At 37.9% G+C, this 22,218-nt stretch overlaps 1 protein-coding gene across 2 annotated transcripts in view; it reads right to left on the reverse strand.

Moving 5' to 3' along the window:
• The window catches only part of USP6NL (USP6 N-terminal like), a 145,656-nt gene that overhangs the window by 74,589 nt on the left and 48,849 nt on the right, over positions 1 to 22,218 (reverse strand). Inside the window, exons 1-3 of one of the 2 annotated variants that reach the window (XM_017886703.1) lie at positions 6,888 to 6,990; positions 2,222 to 2,289; positions 129 to 211 (exon numbers count right to left, since the gene is read on the reverse strand). In XM_017886703.1, the coding sequence (XP_017742192.1) occupies positions 129 to 211; positions 2,222 to 2,289; positions 6,888 to 6,942 (206 nt within the window). In that variant the 5' untranslated portion in view covers positions 6,943 to 6,990. Of the gene's footprint in view, positions 1 to 128; positions 212 to 2,221; positions 2,290 to 6,887; positions 6,991 to 22,218 lie in introns of those variants that run through there. The other variant, XM_017886704.1, reaches the window with a different exon arrangement.

A 22,218-nucleotide genomic window follows, 5' to 3' on the forward strand; every position in this document is an offset into this window, starting at 1 on the left:
CCAAAAAGCATATTGTAAGACTATTCCTTATTCACAGCAATTATATTAAAAATAAAGAAAATCAGTATAATAGGTGACCACAGAAACATTATAATCAAAAAAGCAAGCTTTCAATCTATGCGACTTACTGTAAAAAGCCAAATCTATCTGTGACTTTGTAAACAAGGTAATCAGCATCTTCCCAAGGTTCAATCTCTGCACCTTCTCGTCCCTAAAATAAGGCACAAAATAGGTGTTAATCAGTTTACAAAACTGTATAATTTTTTAAAATAAAAGGACGAAGAAATAAAAGCTATTTTTAACGTATTATTAAAAATAAGAGTTGGAAGTGAGGCATTACAAGACTTAACTTCTTCCCCCCTTTAAACCCAACTATTTTTGACAAGATAAACACTATTTCCTAGTTATGACTCTGGAAGGTGCTGTGTGTCAGCAGCAGCTGATGCGGAGCTGAGCCGGGATCAGGCCAGGGTTCCTTGGGGAAGCTGATGAGGAAAGAAGAGCGATGGGGATGAGAAGCCACTCAAGAAGAAACTGCCGAACCTTACGGTTCTAGACCAAACGTCTCAGAAAAAGAGATTTTTTTTTTTTTTTTTTTGGCCTTTTTATGTCAACTCCCCAGAGAAGCAGGCAGAGAAGCTCCTCGTCTATTTCTTTACTTCACAGCTATGCCAGCCTGAAACTACTCTTGCCAAGGTCAAAAATGACCTTCCAGCTGTCAGATCTGCTGGACGCTCTTCAAGCCTCATCTAATGGATCTCTGAAGCGTACTTGTCAGTGTCGCTCACTCCCTCTTCCCAACTCCTGTGACGTCGTACTCTCACAGTCTCCTCGTGCCCCGCCAACTCTTCTAATGGCTTTTTCATGGGTAACTCGTCATTGATGGTGTGCTCAGAGTTCAGTCCACAGCCTGCTGCTCTTCTTAATCAAGGTATCATTTACTCTTAGACTATTAACTAACACTGATCAGTGCAGAAACCCCAAATATAACTATCTATACAAGTCCCTCAAATTTCAGACTCAAACTCCCAACTGTCTTGTGGACACCTCCATCTGTCTGCTTGTGTGTTCTCCTCTCAGTACACTGTGAGCATCCTGTAGGCAAGGCAAGGAGTGCTGCCACTCACTTCTATGAATCCCCAAGGCCTAGCATGATGCCTGGCCTGTGTTAACTGTGTGGGGAAAAAACTGCACACAAGCATTTGAATGACAGTGACACTGGTTCTAAATGAGTGAAGCAGTTAAATAAGTTAACTAAGTTTTTCATGGACTAAAATAAAACCTCATCACAATGAAGGAAACTGTGTTTGATGTTCCAAAAATGAACTCTGGGAACATAACTGCTGAGCACCACCTGTATGCCTCATGGAAGCAGGGCACAGTGCAGGTGGCTTTCTATGATTTAATCTCCTGTTATCCTCACAAATAATCAAAAGGAACAAATATATAATTACAAGCAAGTGAAACAAATACAAAACATGACATTTATAAATCACTGCTAGGACTCATTATAAACCTCAGGAGGTAAGTTATAAGGAGGTATGTCAATTGTCAATAACTGTGATTTTCTATAATATCAAAAAACAGATTCCATACCAACATAAGGATAAAATGCTAAAGGAAATTCTACATGCTTGTATAAATCTAAGATCCATGGCAAATTTATAATAGATGTAAATTATAAACGCAATGGATATGTAATTCCATACACTTAACTTAGTCAAGTATTTATTAAGTGCCTAGTGTAAATCAGGTAATGTCCTAGGCATTTAGGATACAAAAGTAAATCAAACAAAAGAAATTCCTGCCTAGAATGTAGAGTCTTGGCAGGTGTACAGAGTGCTGGGGTTCAGGGGCATTAAACAGGGAGGTGGGAGGTCAGAGATCTCAGTAAGACAGTAGCATCTGGGTGAAGATCCGAAAGATGTGAGGCAATGAGGCATGAGGATATCTGGGACACAAGTGTCAGAGGCAGAGGCAACAGCCAGTGCAAAAGCCTTGAGGCAGGAGGAGCAAGCCTGGTGTGCTGGAGGAACAGCAACAAACTGAAGTGGAAAAAGGTGGAAGAAAGGAGATGAAGTCAGAGAAGAAAGATGACTTCTATGTCCCCATGAAGTAAACAAACTGCTTCTGTAATTTAAGCTCTCCAAAAAGCAAATCCATTTCTATTTATATGGTTTTTCTAATAAAACTCACTCAAAGTGTAAATATGGATACTTACTCTGTCATATTTAGCAACTATTTCAGCTCGCTCCTGGGCAAGTTTGAGTGCTACATCCTGGTCTGAATCTGCAGAGAAGACATCAAATTTAGATGAACTGTTATTGAAAGAATCATAAAGCTAATTAATTATGAAACTAAGACATAATAAAAATAAAACAAAAAATGAATACTGCCTAAAATGACAAATCAACAAAATCAAATAAAAGGATAAGTTAAGTATTTGTAACTACAACTTTGTAATAGCAATACATGTAATATTCAATAAAAAAGCAAGTTTATTAAGGCATAAACTTGGCACACGATAAATCTTATCCTTCATGAATCAATACTGGATCTAAAATTTCATAGAAATTGATGTTAAGTAGAAACTGAAACTGAAAGCTCTAAGTTTTCAGATGAAGCCCACTTGGGTAGAAGAGACGAACATTCAAAAAGGCTTTTAAAAAGTAAAGGAAATTGGATCTCCACAAAATAAATTAGCACAAGATACAATATTTATTTTACATGAATCAAATATGTCTTTGGCCTTTTAGTTCTCTTTATCAACAGCCTCAACTGCTATAACAATCTCCTAACCGGTCTCTAGGCCTCTGGTTTTATCATGTGTGTGTACACACACACAGACACACACACACACCCTTCATCCTTATTAACACTAGGAGACTTTCAAAAACAAATCTGACAACAAAAGTCTAGATCGTAACATGAAATAGTATGAATATATACCATAAGCTTTTTAAAAAGATCAATAACAGACTACATAAAAGGCATCTCTTACCAAAAAAAAAAAAAGCATTCTAAGAGAAAATTAGGCAAAGGTTATGAGCAAGAAATTCCCAAAAGTAGCAACAGCAGTAACAACTGTAGCAACTATATTGCATTCTTATTAAGTGCCTGGTAGACAGTAAGATGCTGCCAGGCGGCAAATACTGTGCTAAGCACTTTACCCTGCCTTATCACATGACACTCTAAGGTAGGCATCATTATGAATCCTACACCAATGATAAAAAAGAGGCTTAGAGATTTTAAGCAACTTGTCCACAGGCATAAAGCTAGTAAACAGCAAAGACAGTTTTCAAATCCAGACAGTCTTGACTCCACAGCCCACAATTTTAATTACTACTTTATAAATATGATTACATGAAAAAGGACTTCCAGTTACAGATGGCAGATGGAACACATGCTTTTACCTCCATTTCTCCTAAAACCCCACTAAAATGGCAACTATAGGGATTCTTGAAATCCCCTCCTCAAAGCAAATGGTGGTTCCTAAGGAGAGGTGGGGTTAAAACCAAGGGAGCTGAGTAAAGGAAGTCAAATCCCTTAAAGTTGAAGGGACATGCATGTGTGTAGCAGAGCCAGGTGCAGGGTGGAAAACCAAATCCTCATTCTCCAAAGCAGGAAACCAACAGAAATGCCAAAAACAGAAGATGCACAAAGCAGCAATACTGGCATGTTACCTAGTGCAATGGAGGCACACAGGAAAAGAATCAGCCAGGGCAGTGGAGAGTGCTTACTTCTATGGAGCAGGCAGTGAAAAATACAGGAGTCTGCTATTTTCAAAGTAAGTCTTACAGATTGCTGAATCTTTAAGCCAAATATCGGTCTGATAAAAATAAAATCTAAAATGAAATCAAGACATAGAAAAAAAATCAACCTCATTAATAACTAAAGAAATACAAGTTTCAAAATATCACTTTGCACCTATTCAGACTAACCAAAAAATGCACTGATAATACTCAATGTTGACAACAATGTGAGGACATCGCAGTTCCTTACAATGAAGATAAACATATAAATATATAAAATCTTTCTGGAAAGTAATGTGATAAGTATAAAAAAATCTGAAAACAGACATATCCTTAAGCCAGCACTACCGCCTCTATAGATTTATGCCAATGAGATCATCAAACAAGCACAAGGTTGTTTATAATAGCAAAAATAGCAGAGTGGGAAGTTGTAAATTTGTAAAAGCTTATTTGAAAAAAAAACGTTTATGTCACTGCTTTTCCCAGTTAAACTACAAAATGTGAATATGCTTTCCTTTGGGGGGATATGTGGATAACTAAACAGAGTGATTCAGTAAAATAAAAATACAGATGAGTTATTCAGATTTTCACCGTGAATTAATGCAAACAGAAGTCTGAGATAATCAACTCAATTACATACACATTCACTATCCTACTTTAGACTTACAAGCCTTTGTCAATTCCTTTTTTCCTCTTCTGTTGCCCAATTTTAAAACATGATACTCACACATCTACCAAAGCATGGGGAAAGCAAATTAACAGAAATTAAAATCAAGCTGGGTGTGGTGGCTCACACCTGTAATCCCATGGCAGGGAGAACACTTGAGGCCAGGAGTTTGAGACCAGCCTGGCCTACATGGCGAAACCTCGTCTCTACTAAAACTACAAAAATTAGCTGGGCATAGTGATGCCTGCCTGTGGTCCCAGCTAGTTGGGAGGCTGAGGCAGGAGAATCGCCTGAACCCAGGAGGCAGAGGTTGCAATGAGCTGAGATCGTGCCACTGCACTCCAGCCTGGGTGACAGAATGAAACCCTGGCTCAAAAAAAAAAAAAAAAATTAAATTCAAATTAAGAGAATCTGACTACTTATGAAACTCCATTTCTATTATCAGAACTGCAAAGCATTAATTTCTTTGGTAATTAGGCCAAATTCAATAGATGAATGCTTTACTGAAATGTCTTTTATACCAGTCTCTTCTTCCTGCTACCAGTCCTAGGCATCACAAGTATATTTCCAACATAACAATGAAAAGTTTAAAAGTGTAAAGGCAAGGGCTGGGCTTGGGAGGTGAAGACACAACATATCCCAAGAAAATGTCATTGTGGCAAACTATAAAATATAAAGCTTTACATAGATCACTGTCAGTCTATAGAGACTTCCGGAAATACTGGACTTCTTATTGGAATCGGATGAAATTGTATCCTGATTTTTTGGGAGAAGTATGATGTACTTTAAAATGATCAGAACAGTTAACTCTAAAGCAAATAAATAAATTCTCAATCTTTAAACTCCCTTAGAAATTTCTTATCCCTGAGTTTTCCCATGGGGAGAAAATTTTATAATATTAATGTATGTATTCTAAAAGGAGAGTGAATTTAAAGCCAAACGCAGTTTAGAAAATATAGCCAAATCTGTTTCTTTGAGGAAACTAAATGAAAATGTTAATCTTAGCCAATATTCAGTTTAGAGACATTATTTTAAAATCTGCATTGCAAGGCACACAGTAATAAGCAATATCCTTAGGTAGGGTTTGCTATAATTATGGCTTATACTATCCGGTCTGAAGTTTATTAAGAATTACACTAGAATACTTCCTTTGGTTTCATTCTGATTACTTATTTAGAAATTCTGTTGAAAGAGTCAACAGTGTGCCCCAAAACAGTGACTGCAAATGATTATCAAAAGTTGTCTTGTGTCTGTGTGCAAATGTGAACAAAGTTCCAGGCACCTATAAACAACGGCAGCTGTGTTGGTTGGTACTTACGTCACATCATTATCAAATAAAAATTTAATCAGGACATTATCCCAACAATTCACACCCCATGTTTACGCTCTCCTTGTATGATAAATCCATAAATAAAAGTTTGTATGATAAATCCATAAATAAAAGTTTACTTGGAAAAATGTGGTTTGAAATACAATACCACTTGTTGCCAAAATATTACAGTAATTAAAGAGTAATGAGTGTTAAAATAATTGTAGCTGAAGAAAAAGTTCCTATTATTAAAATAAAACCATGTGCAGAAATATGTAGATCAACTATTTTATTTTTTTCTTTTCTTTTCTTTTTTTTTTTTTGTTTTTTTTTTTCCACTCTGTTACCCAGACTGGAATGCAGTGGTATGATCTCAGCTCACTGCAACCTCCACCTCCCGGGTTCAAGCGATTCTCCTGCCTCAGCCTCTCAAGCAGCTGGGACTACAGGCGTGAGCCACTCACCTAGCTAAATTTTGTATTTTTAGTACAACATGGGTTTTCACCATGTTGGCCAGGCTGGTCTCAAGCTCTTGACCTCAGGTGATCCACCCACCTCAGCCTCCCAAAGTGCTGAGATTACTGGAGTAAGCCACCGCACCCGGCTTAGATTAACTGCTTTAAATATCAGTCCCCTCATTTCACCAGGATGTTTGTTTAAAAAAAAAAAAAAAATTACATTATCCAAGCCAAATTAAATCAAAATATTTTATGATTTTATATGTAATGTAACAAAGTTTCAAAGTAAAAGAGGCATATTTTAAGCAATAAGGATCAGAAGATACTTGGATACTCAAATGTGCAGGAAATACTCAAGTATACAGGAAAATATCTCAGCACAATTTATGGGAGAAAATAATCACATTTTTTAAGAAGCATTTTAAAAATTCACAACTATACAATTCTAATATGACCTCTTTTCCATTTAATCTGCCAACAACTTTTAAGAATCCAGTATCCTCCTGAATTATATGCTTTAAAAGCAGGCATTGTATCTTAATGTCACTAAATTAACACCAAAGTTGCAATGAAAAAATTCATACAAAGTTACTAAAGTTCATTTCCAATAAAACAAAATTTACAGCAGACCATTTTCCTAGAGTACATTTTGACAGATGAATGTTAAAATATAAACAACATCAATTTTTAAAGTACTTTACCCTTTGTGAGATAATCAGTCTGGCCCTGGGAGTTAACAACAGCTTCAGTCCTCATAGAGTAACTTATCTATTCCAAGATTTCATTATTATTTTATAGTTCTCGAACACACCAAGAGTGCTGCTAGGTGGTACCTCACACATTCTGCAACTAATTAAAACAAAGAAAGGCAGAGGCAGCTCTACTTTAAACTATCTGTGAAACAAGCACAAGAAGAAAAAGTTTGAGATGCATTCTGTCTTCTTCTAAGGGAGAAAAAAAACCTTGCTGTGGTTACACAGACTATATATTTTCAAACAAAGCTGATCATTGTTGAGGGTGAAAATACGCCTTTCAGGCTACATCCCAACTATGAGGCACACCAGCCTACACCAGCATTCCATCTGATTAACAAACAGCGGCTTGAAACAAGCAGCTTCATAATGTGCCTTCATCTTGTGTCTCAATATTAGCCACTTTCTTATTTCTTATTAAAAATAAAACCTGTCATAGAGCAACAAAAAAAATTTTATTTAAAACATTAAACTAAAGCTAACCAGAAATGCTCCTCTCCTCAAATACATTTTATATCTTAATGTAATTTTAATAATAATTCTTAATGTAAAAATTGTAGCCTCTGTTTCAGCCCTTATTTCAGACAGGAAGCAAAATACATGCTAAAGTAGTGGTTTTGGACATTTTTAACAAACCACACACACATACAAGTAAAACAAATGTTTCATGAAACAATATGTACTACAAGTACTAGAAGATGGCACTATGAATTTTTCCATTCTGTTTTATTTATTCCTTCCTTCTTCCTTTCATTGTTTCTCCCTTTCTCTTAAATGGGTATACAATTTGGAAACCATTTTGCAAAAGTAACATCCCCGTTAGAGGCATGCCTATGAACATTAATCACACTTAACTGGACACTAATAAATTAAGTTTATGCTCAGCTTAAGCCAGGTGTAACATTCAACTAAAGCAAAAGATCTCAGAAGTTTAGAGGGGGAAAATTTCTCAAGCCATATAACAAGGAATAAGAATTAGACTGGTGTCAAACTTCTAATCAGTTAGAAGATAATGAAACACTATTTCCAAAGTTATGAGCAAAAAATTATGTACTTGGAATTCTATACCAATCATGAGAAAAAATAAAAAAAAATTTAGATATCACAAGGTGTGGTAGCTGAAGACTGACCTTCTGCCCCGCCAAGGATGTCTGCATCCTAACCCCTGGAATCCTGTAAATGTTGTCTCAGATTGCAAAAGTGATTACAGATATAATTCAGCTAAGGATCTTGAGTTTAGGAGATTGCCCTGGATCATGCAAGTGGGCCCAGTGCGGTCACAAGAATCCTTCTGAACAGGAAGCAAGGTGGTTAAAGGAGGGGCAGGCCGTGTGATGGTGGAAGCCAGACGCCACCAGCTAAGGAAAGCAGGCAGCCTTCAGAAGCAAGAAAAGGCAAGGAAATGGATTCTCCCCTAGCGGCTCCAGAAGGAACCAGCCCTGCTGACTTTGGCCCAGAGAAACTTCATTTCAGACTTCTGACCTCCAGAACCCATTAAATGATACATCTGTGCTGTTTAAGCCACCGAGTTTGTAGTAAGCTGTTACAGCGGCAGGAAAACACAAGGATTCAAGTTTATTGCCCATGAAATGTCTCTTGAAAAAGAATTTGAGAGTTTCTATAGAAAAACAAAACAGCAACAGGAAGAACTAACAAAGACGCTCCTTGACCAAACTTTGGGCAGGCTCCTTTGAGCCCTCTTCTTGACTAGGCCTCTACGTCAGCCTTGTCCTGTCTTCAGCCTGCCTAGCCCAGCTGTAGCAAGAATCCTGCTAAGTCAGTTTAGCAAGAATCCCCCCACCCTTCATATCTGATTAGCCTAGATATCTGAACAGATTCCTCATCCCTCACCCTTGATATCTGGTCACCCTGGCCGGTCTTCAGCAAGAATCTCGTTATGTCGGTTGAGCCAGAATCCCCCTACACTTGACGTCTCTCCTCTTAGTGATTTTCCATCACCTACCTTCTTGCTCCGCCCATTGGCTATCCATCTCCACTTGTCCTTGGTGCGTGCAGAGTTGAGCCTGAACTCTCCACTATTTTAATAGTCCTGATACCGACTGCAATGGTCCTGAATAAAGTCCACTTTCTCTTTTCAGCAAGAGTCAGAATAATTCTTTTAAACAAAATAAGAAAGAGAGGCAAAAACAGGATCTGTAACATTGCCGCAGGCCAAAATTAGACATTTCCAAATGCCAACTGTGTAGCTGCATAGCGAGCAACCTGTCTACATTAGAGCAAGAAACATAAGGTGTCTTAGAAGAAAGTGGATTCCAGGCAACACATAGATCATGAGTATAGTAGTGATACAGTAAAAGCTTACACATAAAGACATCAAACAGAGTGTAAGGGGGCTATTAGAAATCTGAAGACAAGCAATTAATAGAGTGAGAAAAGTCAGTGTGATATGACATAAAATATACAAAGGGACATGGCTGTGACCTTGATAGTATATGAGAAAAGTGAATTCATTTGACCTTGACATCTTCAACATTAGGATTATGTTTCCTTCCCTACATACCTCATCATAATACTTGAAATTGAAGTAAATGATATTGACACTATTATGATTATGTAAGAATTGTATTGGCTATTAATGTTCACAATAAAATATAGACAATGTCTAAAACTGAACCCTGATCTGCACACACACTCCCCACTCCAAACCTAAGCCCCCACTTTCTAGAAGCAATCACTGTTAGCTGCCAAAAATATTCTCTACACTATTCAAGAATCTGCATGTATTCATGAACACCCACAAATATTAAATCTTCCATTTTATTAAAAAACTAGGATCGTTCTAAAATATACACCTCTTTTTCACTTAACAGTACATCTTGTACTGTTAACACCTATAGATCTACCCGGCAGTGCCCCTAAAAGTTAACAACCATTTCTGCAGGAAGAGGCAGAGACAATGGGCCCCATTTGTGGCATCTGCAGATTTCCATGTGGCAAATACTCATGCTATGGTGGCCAGTTTCCAAGCTGCCAAAGTGATGTCACTGAACGCAGTTTCTCCAGTACTCCAGTGGATCTACCCCAACCTTTTCCACAGCTTTACAGCATCCTAAAGTATGAGTATAATTTATTCAACGAGCCCTTCTCTGTGGGAATGAACTAAGAGAAACTTAAAAAATGGATCAATCTGCAATGGAAGTTAAAGATGAAGCGCCATGCAATAAAGGGCTTAATAGGCAATGATGACCAAAGGTAAGCTGAAAAAATGAGGAAGCAAAAACTACCAGTAAGCAGAGAAAAGTAGCTGGTACAAAGAAGGAAACAGCACCTGAGATGCAGAACAAAGCAGTCACCACCAGAGACCTTTTAGCCCAAAAGAGACTGAATAGCCCACCCCGAAGCTGCTTCATGCTTCAGTTCCTGATGGCTTTCATTTCTAGTATAATGGATTCAGACAGCAAATGTTCTTCCTTCCTTAAAATAATCTGAATAAGTTATTTGTGTCTTTCAACCAGATTCACTGGTGCCTCTTAGTTATGGTTTTAGTTGTGATCACTTTCTCACTGAACCATGGACTAAGATACATCAAGAAAAAAGATTATTTTTAAATGCTGAAATCTTAATAAACATATTTGTGATCACTTCTTCACTGTACCATAGACTAAGATATATTAAGAATAAAGATTATTTTACATTTGGAAATCTTAATAAACACCATTGATAAAAATGTCATTATAATTTTGCCATGCTCTAAATCCAAGGCTGGAAGGAATGCTCAGAGGAGGAATGAGCAGTGAAGCAAATTAACATCAAAGCACAACTAAAAACACAAAAAATAAAGGACGGTACATCTGTAACAAGAGTCTGAAATACCACTTACTCTGACTGGTCACTCTGGTCAAGATGAAATATGGGAACCTAAAGGCTACATATACCAGCTCTCCCCCTAAAACAGCTTGTTCTGAAATAGCACCCTCAGATAGCCTAAGCCACCCTATCACTGGTGGTCCCGTGGGAAGAAGTGCTCCAGTACCTCCTCCTGACCCCTTTATTTCCCCTTATTGGGAGATCACCTGGAATCCTAAGAAAAATAGCCTGGAGCAGTCTGACCTCTGTGAGGTCCACAAAATCTATCAGGCCCAGAGAGATGTGCATATGGGACTTCAGTTATGGATCCTGCCATGCCTGGGGAAAACCACTGACGGGCATTTTGTGCCTGGCTAGCTGCCTTCCACTATCTTCATGTTCTTGGAATTTGTGACACAAAGCACAAGGTTTAGACAATCAATAGCTTATGTTATTTTGATGCAAATTCTTGGTAAAATCTTAGAAATGGTCCCTTCTTTTTTTCTTAAAAGCCCGCTTGTAACTGTTGCTAAATGGAGTGTATATTCAGGGCAACTTGAATCTATGCACCCGGGTGGCCATCCTCAAGCTCTGGACTCAAATTAACTCTATTTAATCATATTTCCGTTATTTAAGGTTGACAGTCCAATCCTATACTTCCCTGTGGTCCAACCCAATCCCACTTGCATCTCTCATAACTACATTAATTCCACATTAAACAAATGTCTCTTCAAAACTGCACAACCTCAAAACCCATTTATCTCCCTCTTGCTCCCCTATTAGCATATAATCTTAGAAAATCATTTGGCTTCCTTCCCTCTTTCTTATGTTTACTTGGGAACAACAAGAAAAGAGACAGAACACAGCCACAATTATAGAACAGTATAAATAATCACCATCAAGGAACAAGGAAAGGGACAGCCAGTGAAAGCAATATACACGAAAGACACAGTGCCATCAACCCACAAAGTCCTCAAAAATGCCCAGAGTTTCTCTTCAAAAGAGCCACACAAGTTCCACATATATCTTCATATTCCTCCAGGCTTTGTTTTTGGGGGGTTTTGTTTGTTTTGAGACTGTCTCACTCAGCCACCCCAACTGGAGTGCAGTAGCACAATCACAGTTCACTGCAGCGTCAATCTCCCAGGGCTCAGGTGATCCTCCCACCACAGCCTCCTGAGTCCTAAGTAGCTGGGACTACAGGTGCATGCCACCATGTCTAGCTAATATTTGTATTTTTTGTTGAGACAGGATTTTGCCACGTTGCCCTGGATGGTCTTGAACCCCTGGGCTGGGGTAACCCACCCGCCTTGGCCTCCCAAAGTGCTAGGATTATAGGCATGAGTCACAAAGCCCGGCCTACTCCTCCAGTTTAAGTATGCATTACCTGATACAATAAAAGTGTTCAAAAGAAATAAACCTAAATGTTCTTCAATTTTAACTTTTCATTATCAGCACAAATATGATTTATACCTTCCCACTCAAAATATTTCTTACATCGTCAATAGCATTATTACCATTATTTCCACTGTATCATGCTTCAAAGTAATACTTTTTTATTTTTTTCATTAAATTTCCAGAATACATTCAAACAAATTCCATAAATGCCCAATTGCCAAGCAAGTAGGGTGAATGGGGCTGCGGAGGATGCAGCAAAGCTCTGCTAGCTTGGCCTCCCCTCTCCCTATGGTGAGCATTGCCGGGGTGGAAGGACCAGGCACACACACTGCACCTGCCGGCCTCTGGGTGTGCCCACTTGTAATGCTATTGCCCAAATAACTTCCCTTCCCAGTTGCCACTCAGCCTCCCTTCAGGGAGTCCCCATGATTCTCCATGGCTTGCCCCTGATTCTGCAAATAAAAAGATCAACAGTGTCTATATAATTGGTAGGTTGTTTTGTTTTGTAAGCACATATTTTCAAGATCATTGGGAACAGGACAAATTGCCAGTCTTTTATACATAGAGCACCTTGCATCAGGGAGATACTTAATATTTCTATAACTAATAAAATATTTAAATTATGGTTTTAATTAAGTTAAAATTTTTTCTCACACCAAATCCTGGGTAGGCTTCTATTACTTGCTTCCTAATTTCTAGAAAGATAGGAAACAAAACAATTTCAAAGTCCTAGAAACAAATGCTGACAAGATTTCATTGTAACAGAGAAGATTTTTTTTTCTCAAATTTAATCAAAACTAGAATTGTAGGCTGCTTGTATATGCCCCATCTTACCGCCAGTAAGCCAGAACTAGCCACTGCTGCTTCTGACCTACTGTGTTTCCACATCTGTTACCTGTAATTCTTTACTGAATATATGTATTACATGTCTCTTCTACTAAACTATGATTTCCATCAAAAGAGGACAGTTTCTCATCCATCCTGGTATCTCTGGTATCTATCAGTGCCTAGCCCACGGTAGATGCTCATTAAATATTTCTTGAGAAGCATAAAAAAATTACTAAAAATTAATTACTAAAGTGAATTATCCAACCAATTAAAAATTTATCAATGTATGCTGAAAATCAGACTCACAAGCTAATTTTCATATACACCTTCACTACAAAAAAGTATACTTTTGCTGAAGATTCTTAGCTTTCTCTTACATATTTATTCCATTTATTCCATTTCAAGATAGCATTTAAATTTTTATGAAGACTAAAATTCAGACATGAGAAGTCACAATCTATCTAAATTTGTGCTTCTGGTTATCTAAAAGTCCTTCACCTGCATTTTAAATAATATAGAGGGCTCCGGGAAGATGAAGGGCTCAAGAGACTCGTCTGCCGTGTTTAGCGTGCTCCAACCCTCTCTTCACTCTGCTCTTCATCTCTCCTTCTACTAGCAGAGTTGCACAGGCTCCCTTTCATTGTGGAAAGGCTCTGCTCATGTGGCTGGGTGTGCTTCCATCACGCTTCAAGTCACATGGAGGAAATGCAGCGAGGGCAGTGCTCCTGAACTCTCCAACTCTCCTCTCCAAGGTGCCGAAGGACATGTAGGGGTCAATGCTCTGAAAGAAGCACCTGGGCAAGACAGGATCACCTCCTGCTCTCTCTCAACCCCTGTCCCTGGGTGCAGCCTTCTGTCCCTGGGTGTCCCCTGGTCTGGTCTCTCTAAAGGGCTCTCCATGGAGGAAGGTGCCCTTTGACACCCAGGCTTGTTGGCTGTGTCAGTCACCCAGTGGGCAGGTCTAAGTCAAGCAGGCTAATAAGCCCTTTTCACTCCAGATCTGACGCCATGTCCTCCAATCAGCCAACAGAGGAGAGAATTTGATCTCCATGTGCCTTACTTCTCAAGGAAAAGAAACAGTATCAGTGACTCCCTGGAATCCCCCAAATCAGACTAGTAACTCCTACATTTATGTGTAAGATGAGTCACAGCTTAAAAGGATATGAAGTGATGTAACAATATTTAAAATACCATTACTACTGAAGAGAAACATAATTACTAGCTGTTGCATATGAGTGCAATCCCACATTTGGGGACAGGGTTGAATGACAAAATTGCCAACAACAGATATTTAGAACCAAGACAAACATAATGAGTCATTTTACTCACTTCAACCCGCCTACAGTTGCTGACAAAGTCAAGATTATATTTTAGCTGCTTTTGCAGCAGTATAATTGTTTCAACAGATGACACAAGACTGATTTGTAACAACTCCTTGCTTATGGATATTTTATAAACTCTTTATTGAGAGGTTACTATGTGCCAGACACTGTGCTGAGCATTTAACATGCATAATAAACCTCACAAAAGCCTATGTTAGTTTTATGACTATCCCCACTTTACATACGTGGAGACTGAGGTATGGAAAGGTTAAGCAATTCAGGCCACATGGGAAGTAAGTGACAGAGCAGGACTTAAAAGCCAGGCTGTCCAATTTCAACTTCAAAGCCATGTTTCTAACCACCAAGCGCTTTTGTTGAAGTGTAAGTATTAATAGATGATCTTACTACATTTCTGCTCACTTCTGCTAGTCCTTACATTTCTTCCCACAGAAACAAATCTATGTGATTCCTGTGAATTCTTAACAGCTGTATTTTCTGGATTCTAGTAGTCTTCTAATCTCATGACATGAAATTGTCAATTATTTGTGCAAAATGGAGATGAATGGTGTTTTGAAGAATCCAAGAACAATTTATATGAAATATTCTTTGTTTTCATAAGCAACTGGACCTGCTATATTATGTTTTAAGTTGTGTGTTTTAGGATAATAACAAGAAATGATCAAGAAATATGTAAAAATTTGACACAATAATCACCAAATGATACTGAACTTTACTAAAACACTTTATGCTTTAGTGTTACTAAAGCAGCTGCCTTCACGATTAATTCCCATGATTATGGAAAGGGCTCTACTGAATCTACTTTATTCACTTAGTTTTAACAGCTTTTTTCCCAGCTCATTCAGAATTGCAAGTATGTGCAGTTATGTGCACTACAATAAAAGTTTGTGTTGAATTTGGCCCAATAGGCATTAACAAGAAATGTTCTAATTACAACAAATTCTTGCAGACCAGATACAAGAAGATAACTCATATACTGCCCACTCTGATGATTAATAACTAATGCCACAGACAGTGATAATGGTCAACCCAATGGTAACATTGCTACCCTTTAAATAAAAAATGATGTGCAAAAGCCAAACTGTGCCTAAAATGACACTCAAAAACAAGAACGAGATATTGCCTAGAACAACTGAGAAGCACACAGGAAGAACTCTATTATCATCTTTTGAGTTATGTAAGTAATACTGGGTCCCTGAATGGCCCTTGGGTTCAAATTTGACCACAAGGCCATCAAAAGCCAGCAATTTGGTAACACTGAATGAGATTTAAGTAAAAGTGCTCATATCACATTAAAACTGTCACTCATTCAATCATTTTTTTAAGTACCCTAAACTCCAAGCACAGAATCACAGAATTCTCACAAGACACAGTTGCATTCCACACATTTCACTTAACAAATCCTAAACGGCATTATATGTAAATATCTCATGTATGCATATGTGTTTAATATATATTCCTTACATTCTGTTACTGTTATTGTGCTAATAATGTTGTGTTAGGGTAACATATAATAAGATTCATTTTATATAACAAACATCAATAGTGCTATATATATATGGTAGTCACTCTTCAGGCAATCAGATGAATTAAGTAGCAACTAAGAACCCGACTCTAAGTCGTAACTAGCATTTATTCTGTACAATCTAAATGCTTTATGTATATTATCTCATTTATTCTCCCCACATCAAAACTATGAGGTAGGTATCATTATTGCTCATCAAACAAATGAGAACACTGGTAGGTTAACTGCAAAGATCACACAGTTCTTCAGTTAGAGAAGTGGCACTTGGAACAATGCAAGAAGGCTTTGAATAAATAAAATGGCAAGCAAATGAACAAAAGCTTATCAAGAGAATCTGTCAACAAGGATCCTCTAGCATTAAAAAAGGGCAAGAGGCAAGGAAATGCCTTCAAGTCAATAGAAAGCCGTCAGTGTTTCACCACTGTAAGACACAGCAACCTCCCTAGATGTGCACAGATCTGAAATAATGGATTTCACCAGAACTGCGCCATGTGAAGCCTAAAGTTACTCCAATACCAAACAATAAATCATCTATCTACTGTGGAAAACAAAACAAAATTAAACAACAAAAGCCACAGACAGAAGAAACACTGGAATGAAATGCACTAAAGACAGATGACACTGATACTGTAAGTTAGAAAAAAAATTTTTTTTTAATTTTCCAAATACATTTTTACCTTTTCTATAACACAGTATTGTGACTAGAAAGGAAAACTTCCTCCTCAGTGGTCTTATAAGGTTTCAGATGGAAAGCTGTAGGACAATTTTTAAAGAAAATCATATAATCAAAATAATTCTGCCCCATCTCTATGGATACCTAAAAGTTCCACTTGGAATACCAAGTAGCCAATCATTAAGTGAATGACAATCAGATGAATAATATAAAAACCAGCTTTTCCTTGGAGAAATGAGATGAATTAAACTTTCTAATATTCATTAATTCAGAAAGTACTGAACACCATTTACTGCCACTGTACCTAGCTATCATTAATACAAATACAGATAAAACAGTTTCTCAAAAAGATCACATTCTTGAGGGAATCAGACACATAAAGACCAACTGTAAATCATGTGATAAATGCTCTTCAATAGATGTGCTTTTTAAATGCTACAAAAAAGCTGATAGAAAAAAAGCAAAGTCAGAAAAAAGTTTTAGGTACAAAATGACATTTGATCCAGGTCCTAAAAGCATGGTAGAGGCTGGGCACAGTGGCACATGCCTGTAATCCCAGCACTTTGGGAGGCCAAGGGAGATGGATCACTTAAGGCCAGGAGTTTGAGACCAGCATAGCCAACATGGCGAAACTCCGTGTCTACTAAAAATACAAAAGTTAGCCAGGCATGGTGATGGGTGCCTGTAGTCCCAGCTAGTCAGGAGGCAGAGGCGGGAGAACTGCTTGAACCCGGAAGACTGAGGTTGCAAGGAGCTGACATCAGGCCACTGCACTCCAGCCTGGACAACAGAATGAGACTCTTGTCTCAAAAAATAGTAATAATAAAACAAAAGCATGGTAGAAACTCACCATGTGGACAAGGAGAGAAAGCTACAATGTCACAATAAATAGCCAGAGGCTCCCAGCAACAGGAACGGCTATTTCAACAGCAGCTACATCAACAGTAACGTGGTGTAGCAAAGACAGGGCCCCAAACTTCTAACATATCTCCTTCACCTCCTTTTCACAATACTCACCCCAACAACTGGATAATCCACCCCAGAAGCAGAAGTATATATAGGAAAACAAGAAAAATATTTAGAGATTAGAAATTAGTTTGAGGTCATCAAGAAAGCTAAATAACTTAGTAAAAGTTTAATTAATATTTTGATACTACTAACGTATCATTATTACCTAGGTATTCAATCATTATTACCTAGGTCATTCATATTTCAATGACCAAAATAAGGGTAACTGTAAGCTTTTTTAATTATGCAAATTTTACTCAAAAAGCAAATTTTAAAACCAAATCTAATCACATCCAAATACTTATTTCTTCAATATTAAGAAACATCTATATAATTGGCCAGGCACAGTGGCTCACGCCTGTAATCCCACCACTTTGGGAGGCCAAGGCGGGTGGAGCATGAGGTCAGGAGATCTAGACCATCCTGGCTAACACAGTGAAACCCCGTCTCTACTAAAAAACACAAAAAATTAGCCAGGCGTGATGGCGGGCACCTGTAGTCCCAGCTACTCGGGAGGTTGAGGCAGGAGAATGGCGTGAACCCGGGAGGCGGAGCTTGCAGTGAGCTGAGATCGTGCTTAGCCGACAGAGCGAGACTCTATCTCAAAAAATAAAAAAATAAAATTTTAAAAATTTAAAAAAGAAACATCTATGTAATCTACCAAATATATATTACCCTCCTAATAGTGAATATATATGAGAAAAATAACAGTAGTAGAATGTAAATTTCCAGAGAAACTTGCACAATCACGTTCCAGATATTAAAAGAAACAATACTCTTAAATACAACTGATTCATGAGAAAAAGGGAAAGGGGCTGCTACTGGGCTCCAGGTAACATATTGTCTGGGGATCCTGAAAATACTTAGGTTTCTTTACTGTAACCCAACCCAATGTCCCACCCTCAATTCACCTGGCCAAAACCTTAAACACAAGTTCAATCAGATCATAAATGGATTTTTTACATAGCAGTCAAAGAGTTAAACTCTATTAAGAAGTCACAAGGGGAGGGGAGCCTCTTCCCCAATGCTGCCCTTTATGATTTATGACAATTTCCACATAAAATACCAACACACTCAATGGAGACTGACTATAAAAACATTTTACATGAAAGATCTGCCATCCTTCTCACTGTGGAAAATATTTCTTAGAAAGCATTATCTTGAAGCCATTCAGTAAACTACCTGAAATTACAGAATCCATTTATAACAGTAATCCAAATTTTCTCTTTGTGTGTGTGTGTGTGTGTGTGTGTGTGTGTGTGTGTGTGTGTAAGTAACAGAATTTCACTCTTGTCACCCAGGCTGAAGTGTAGCTGCACGATCTCGGCTCACTGCAACCTCGGCCTCCCAGGTTCAAGCCATTCTCCTGCCTCAGCCTCCCAAGTAGCTGGGATTACAGGCACCTGCCACCATACCTGGCTAATCTTTTGTATTTTTAGTAGAGATGGGGTTTCGCCATGTTGGCCAGGCTGGTCTCGAACTCCTGACCTCAGGTGATCCGCCCACCTCAGCCTCCCAAAGTGCTGGGATTACAGGTGTGAGCCACTGCACCTGGCCAGTAATCTAAATTTTCTAAGTAGGTAAGCAGGACCAACTTCACAATGCAGCATAGAAGTCCATCAATTCAGTTATTAAAAATCATGAAGCAAAATTATATGTACTGATTTCGATTAGTCTCCAAGATATATTGTAAGCAAAAACTAAACTAAAGTAAACAAAAAACACAGGGCGAGGCTCAGAATAGTTACACACAGTTAACAGTGGTTGTCCTGGGGAGATTAAATCAAGGTGGCTGAACAGCAAGGACACTTATTTTTCACTCTATCATATTTAGTACACCTTGAACTTTTTGTTACGTACACATACCACCTTGTCAGAATACAAACATAAATTTTTAAACAATTGTAAATATAATTAACATTAGCAAAAAAATCCCTCCTAAGGAAAAGACCACTGCAACACAGCTTCTCCCACACAGGCAAATCCTCCCTTCTCTGCCCCACCCTCCCTCAGCCTCCAGTGATCTGACAGTTGGGAGGTTTTGGGGTAAGGTCCCCTCAGCCTTTCTGGGGAGAAGGTCCTCTAGCTTCTTCACTGCTCTAAAAGAAAAGTTATCCAAAGAGCTAATACTACTCTCCTGTGGCCAAAAGAAAACTAATTAACACTTTCTCCCCCAGCAGGCCATGCAAGTAGGGGTGCTGAGCGAAAAGAGGTGAAGCTGCTGTGTTCCACCTTCTCCACACGTGAATAGCAGACCAGCCCAGAGAAACATACTCTTTACCACCACAGTAATCTGTAAAAGGGTCAGCATTGTGCTGAGCGCTGCAAAACTTAAATAAAGGATAATACAAACGCTAAAGGCATTACATTTTATGCTTTTCAGAACTGGCTCAAATATCTTTAAAAATATAAATACAAGGAACAAAATGTACAGAAGAATCTGCCTCAGTACACCATACTACAACTTTCCTGATCAATGTACCTACCAGATGAGTTTTTTTATTGCTAACAAATCTGGACTGTTTTGAAATGAACGTCTTGTAGGACGCTCATTTATTGTGTTTTTAAAAATGCTTGTAAAGCCTCTTAGAGGGTATCTTCTCCTGTGAACTTGTATTTGAATATGACACTGATCTTGCTGACTATACTTTTGCCAGCGACACTTTGCCCAATAGTCCTTTTCAAGAACATAACTTCCAAGATTGATGAGGGATTAACATACACAAAAGACTTTAATAAACTTACTGACAAACTGCTTACATTACTATCCTTGTGAACAGTAAATTACTTTAATTGACCATTTTTAATACCATCGATCGGGTAGATCCTTTGCTTTCCACTAAAACCATCAACACTTTACAATTTCACAAACTCTCTATGTGCAAGGCTCTTTTTAAGTACTGAGAAACAGTTTATCAAGACAAGATATGCCTTCAAGATGCTTATAACCTTGCAAATGAATTTTTAAATCCTTACCATAAGAGATGTGTTCACCACAGGACCATACGAGCAGTGAGAGAAAGGTAAACTGCAAACTGTTTCTAACATGAATAGAAAACTAAAGAGCAATTAATGACTTAATTAGAAAAGGTGATTATCTGAAGTAAGGACAGAATTTCAGCAAGATCATTCTTTGTTTATTGTAATATCATAAATAAAAGCTAATCTGTATTTTTATTTTATTTTTTTGAGACAGAGTCTTACTGTGTCGCCTAGGCTGAAGTGAAGTGGCACAATCTAGGCTCACTGCAACCTCCGCTTTCCAGGTTCAAGCGATTCTTCTGCCTCAGCTTCCCAAGTAGCTGGGACTACAGGAGGGTGCCACCACACCGGACTATTTATTGTTTGTTTGTTTAGTAAAGACAGGGTTTCATCATATTGCCCAGGCTGGTCTCGAACACCTAACCTCATGATCCGTCCAGTTAGGCCTCCCAAAGCAATTTGGATTTTTCTTAAAGGACTTGCCTTCAGTTGGCTTTCTGTTCTTCTAGAAATCTAACCATATCTAGAAATCAGAAGCTTAAACTGCCTGGCAAGTATGATGGAATGCAAACAGAAGCCAAAGTTAATTGTCTACTTCCTTTTGAACACTATAAAGCACCAAAAATCTTTTGGAAAATGTGGTTTCTTTATTGATATATGCTTTAGAAACAACTTTTCTAACAAATTATGTCTGGAATGTGTAGATATCTGTAAACACATGCAAACTTTAGCTTTCCCGAAATCAACAGTCAATAATTTCACAATCTGACTGATTCATTTAACAAATCAATACTGTTTCACAAAATTATTCCATATACCATTAACTTTACTCCATTTTGTTTTTGTTTGATTCAAAAGAATTCCTAATAACTTCTCTACCACTTATTATTGATGTAAACTTGGGCACGTCACAACCTGCACAAGTTTCAGTCTCATCATCTAAAAAAGAAACATGATGACAACATCATAAGAGCATGAACTCACAGGGGCTCAATGTCCACTGAGTCAGGCACTGTTTGGAGCAGGCTGGAGTGTTCTAAGCATATTTTCTCAAGCATATTATCATATGTAAACTCAAACAACCCTATGGTGTAGTCACTATTATTGTTGCCAAATTACAGATGAGGATAGGGAGGCGCTCTGAAGTTTCCAAATGTCTCACAGCAGGCGGCAGAGTGGGATGTGAACACAGTTGAGATCCAGAACCCATTCTCAAAATCATTATGCTACAGCTGCCTGATAATTATAAAATATTTCCTGCCCAGCTCATAAAATTCTTGTGAAGATCACATTTAATCAAGCTCATAAAGCATTTTAAAACTTTTAAGTGCTATATAAATATAAGGTATTTGTTAGGAGCAAAGTCTTAAGGACAAGACTGACTGGATTTTAAAAGTTAAAGTTAAAAAATAATTTTAAAATTAATTTTAAAAGTTAAAAAATTGGAAGGAAACTTAAAGCTCAACCTCTCATAAATGATGATGTCCCCTCAATAACATCTCTTAATAAGTCGTCACTCAATTTCTCCTTAAGGCTTCCAGAAATGAAAATCTCGCAAGTCAACTCATTCCAGCTTGAAGTGTTCTAATTATTTTTAGAAATGTCCTCCTTTTAGTTCTAAACAAAATCAGGCTTTTCCACATGAGAGGCCTGTAAATACAAATCTCTTACATATTCACACTGTCCAACACATGACATTTACTAAAATCCCCTTTGAAA

This window comes from Rhinopithecus bieti, unplaced genomic scaffold (genome assembly GCF_001698545.2).
Source record: "Rhinopithecus bieti isolate Rb0 unplaced genomic scaffold, ASM169854v2 scaffold_13900, whole genome shotgun sequence".
In the NCBI taxonomy this organism is placed as follows: domain Eukaryota; kingdom Metazoa; phylum Chordata; class Mammalia; order Primates; family Cercopithecidae; genus Rhinopithecus; species Rhinopithecus bieti.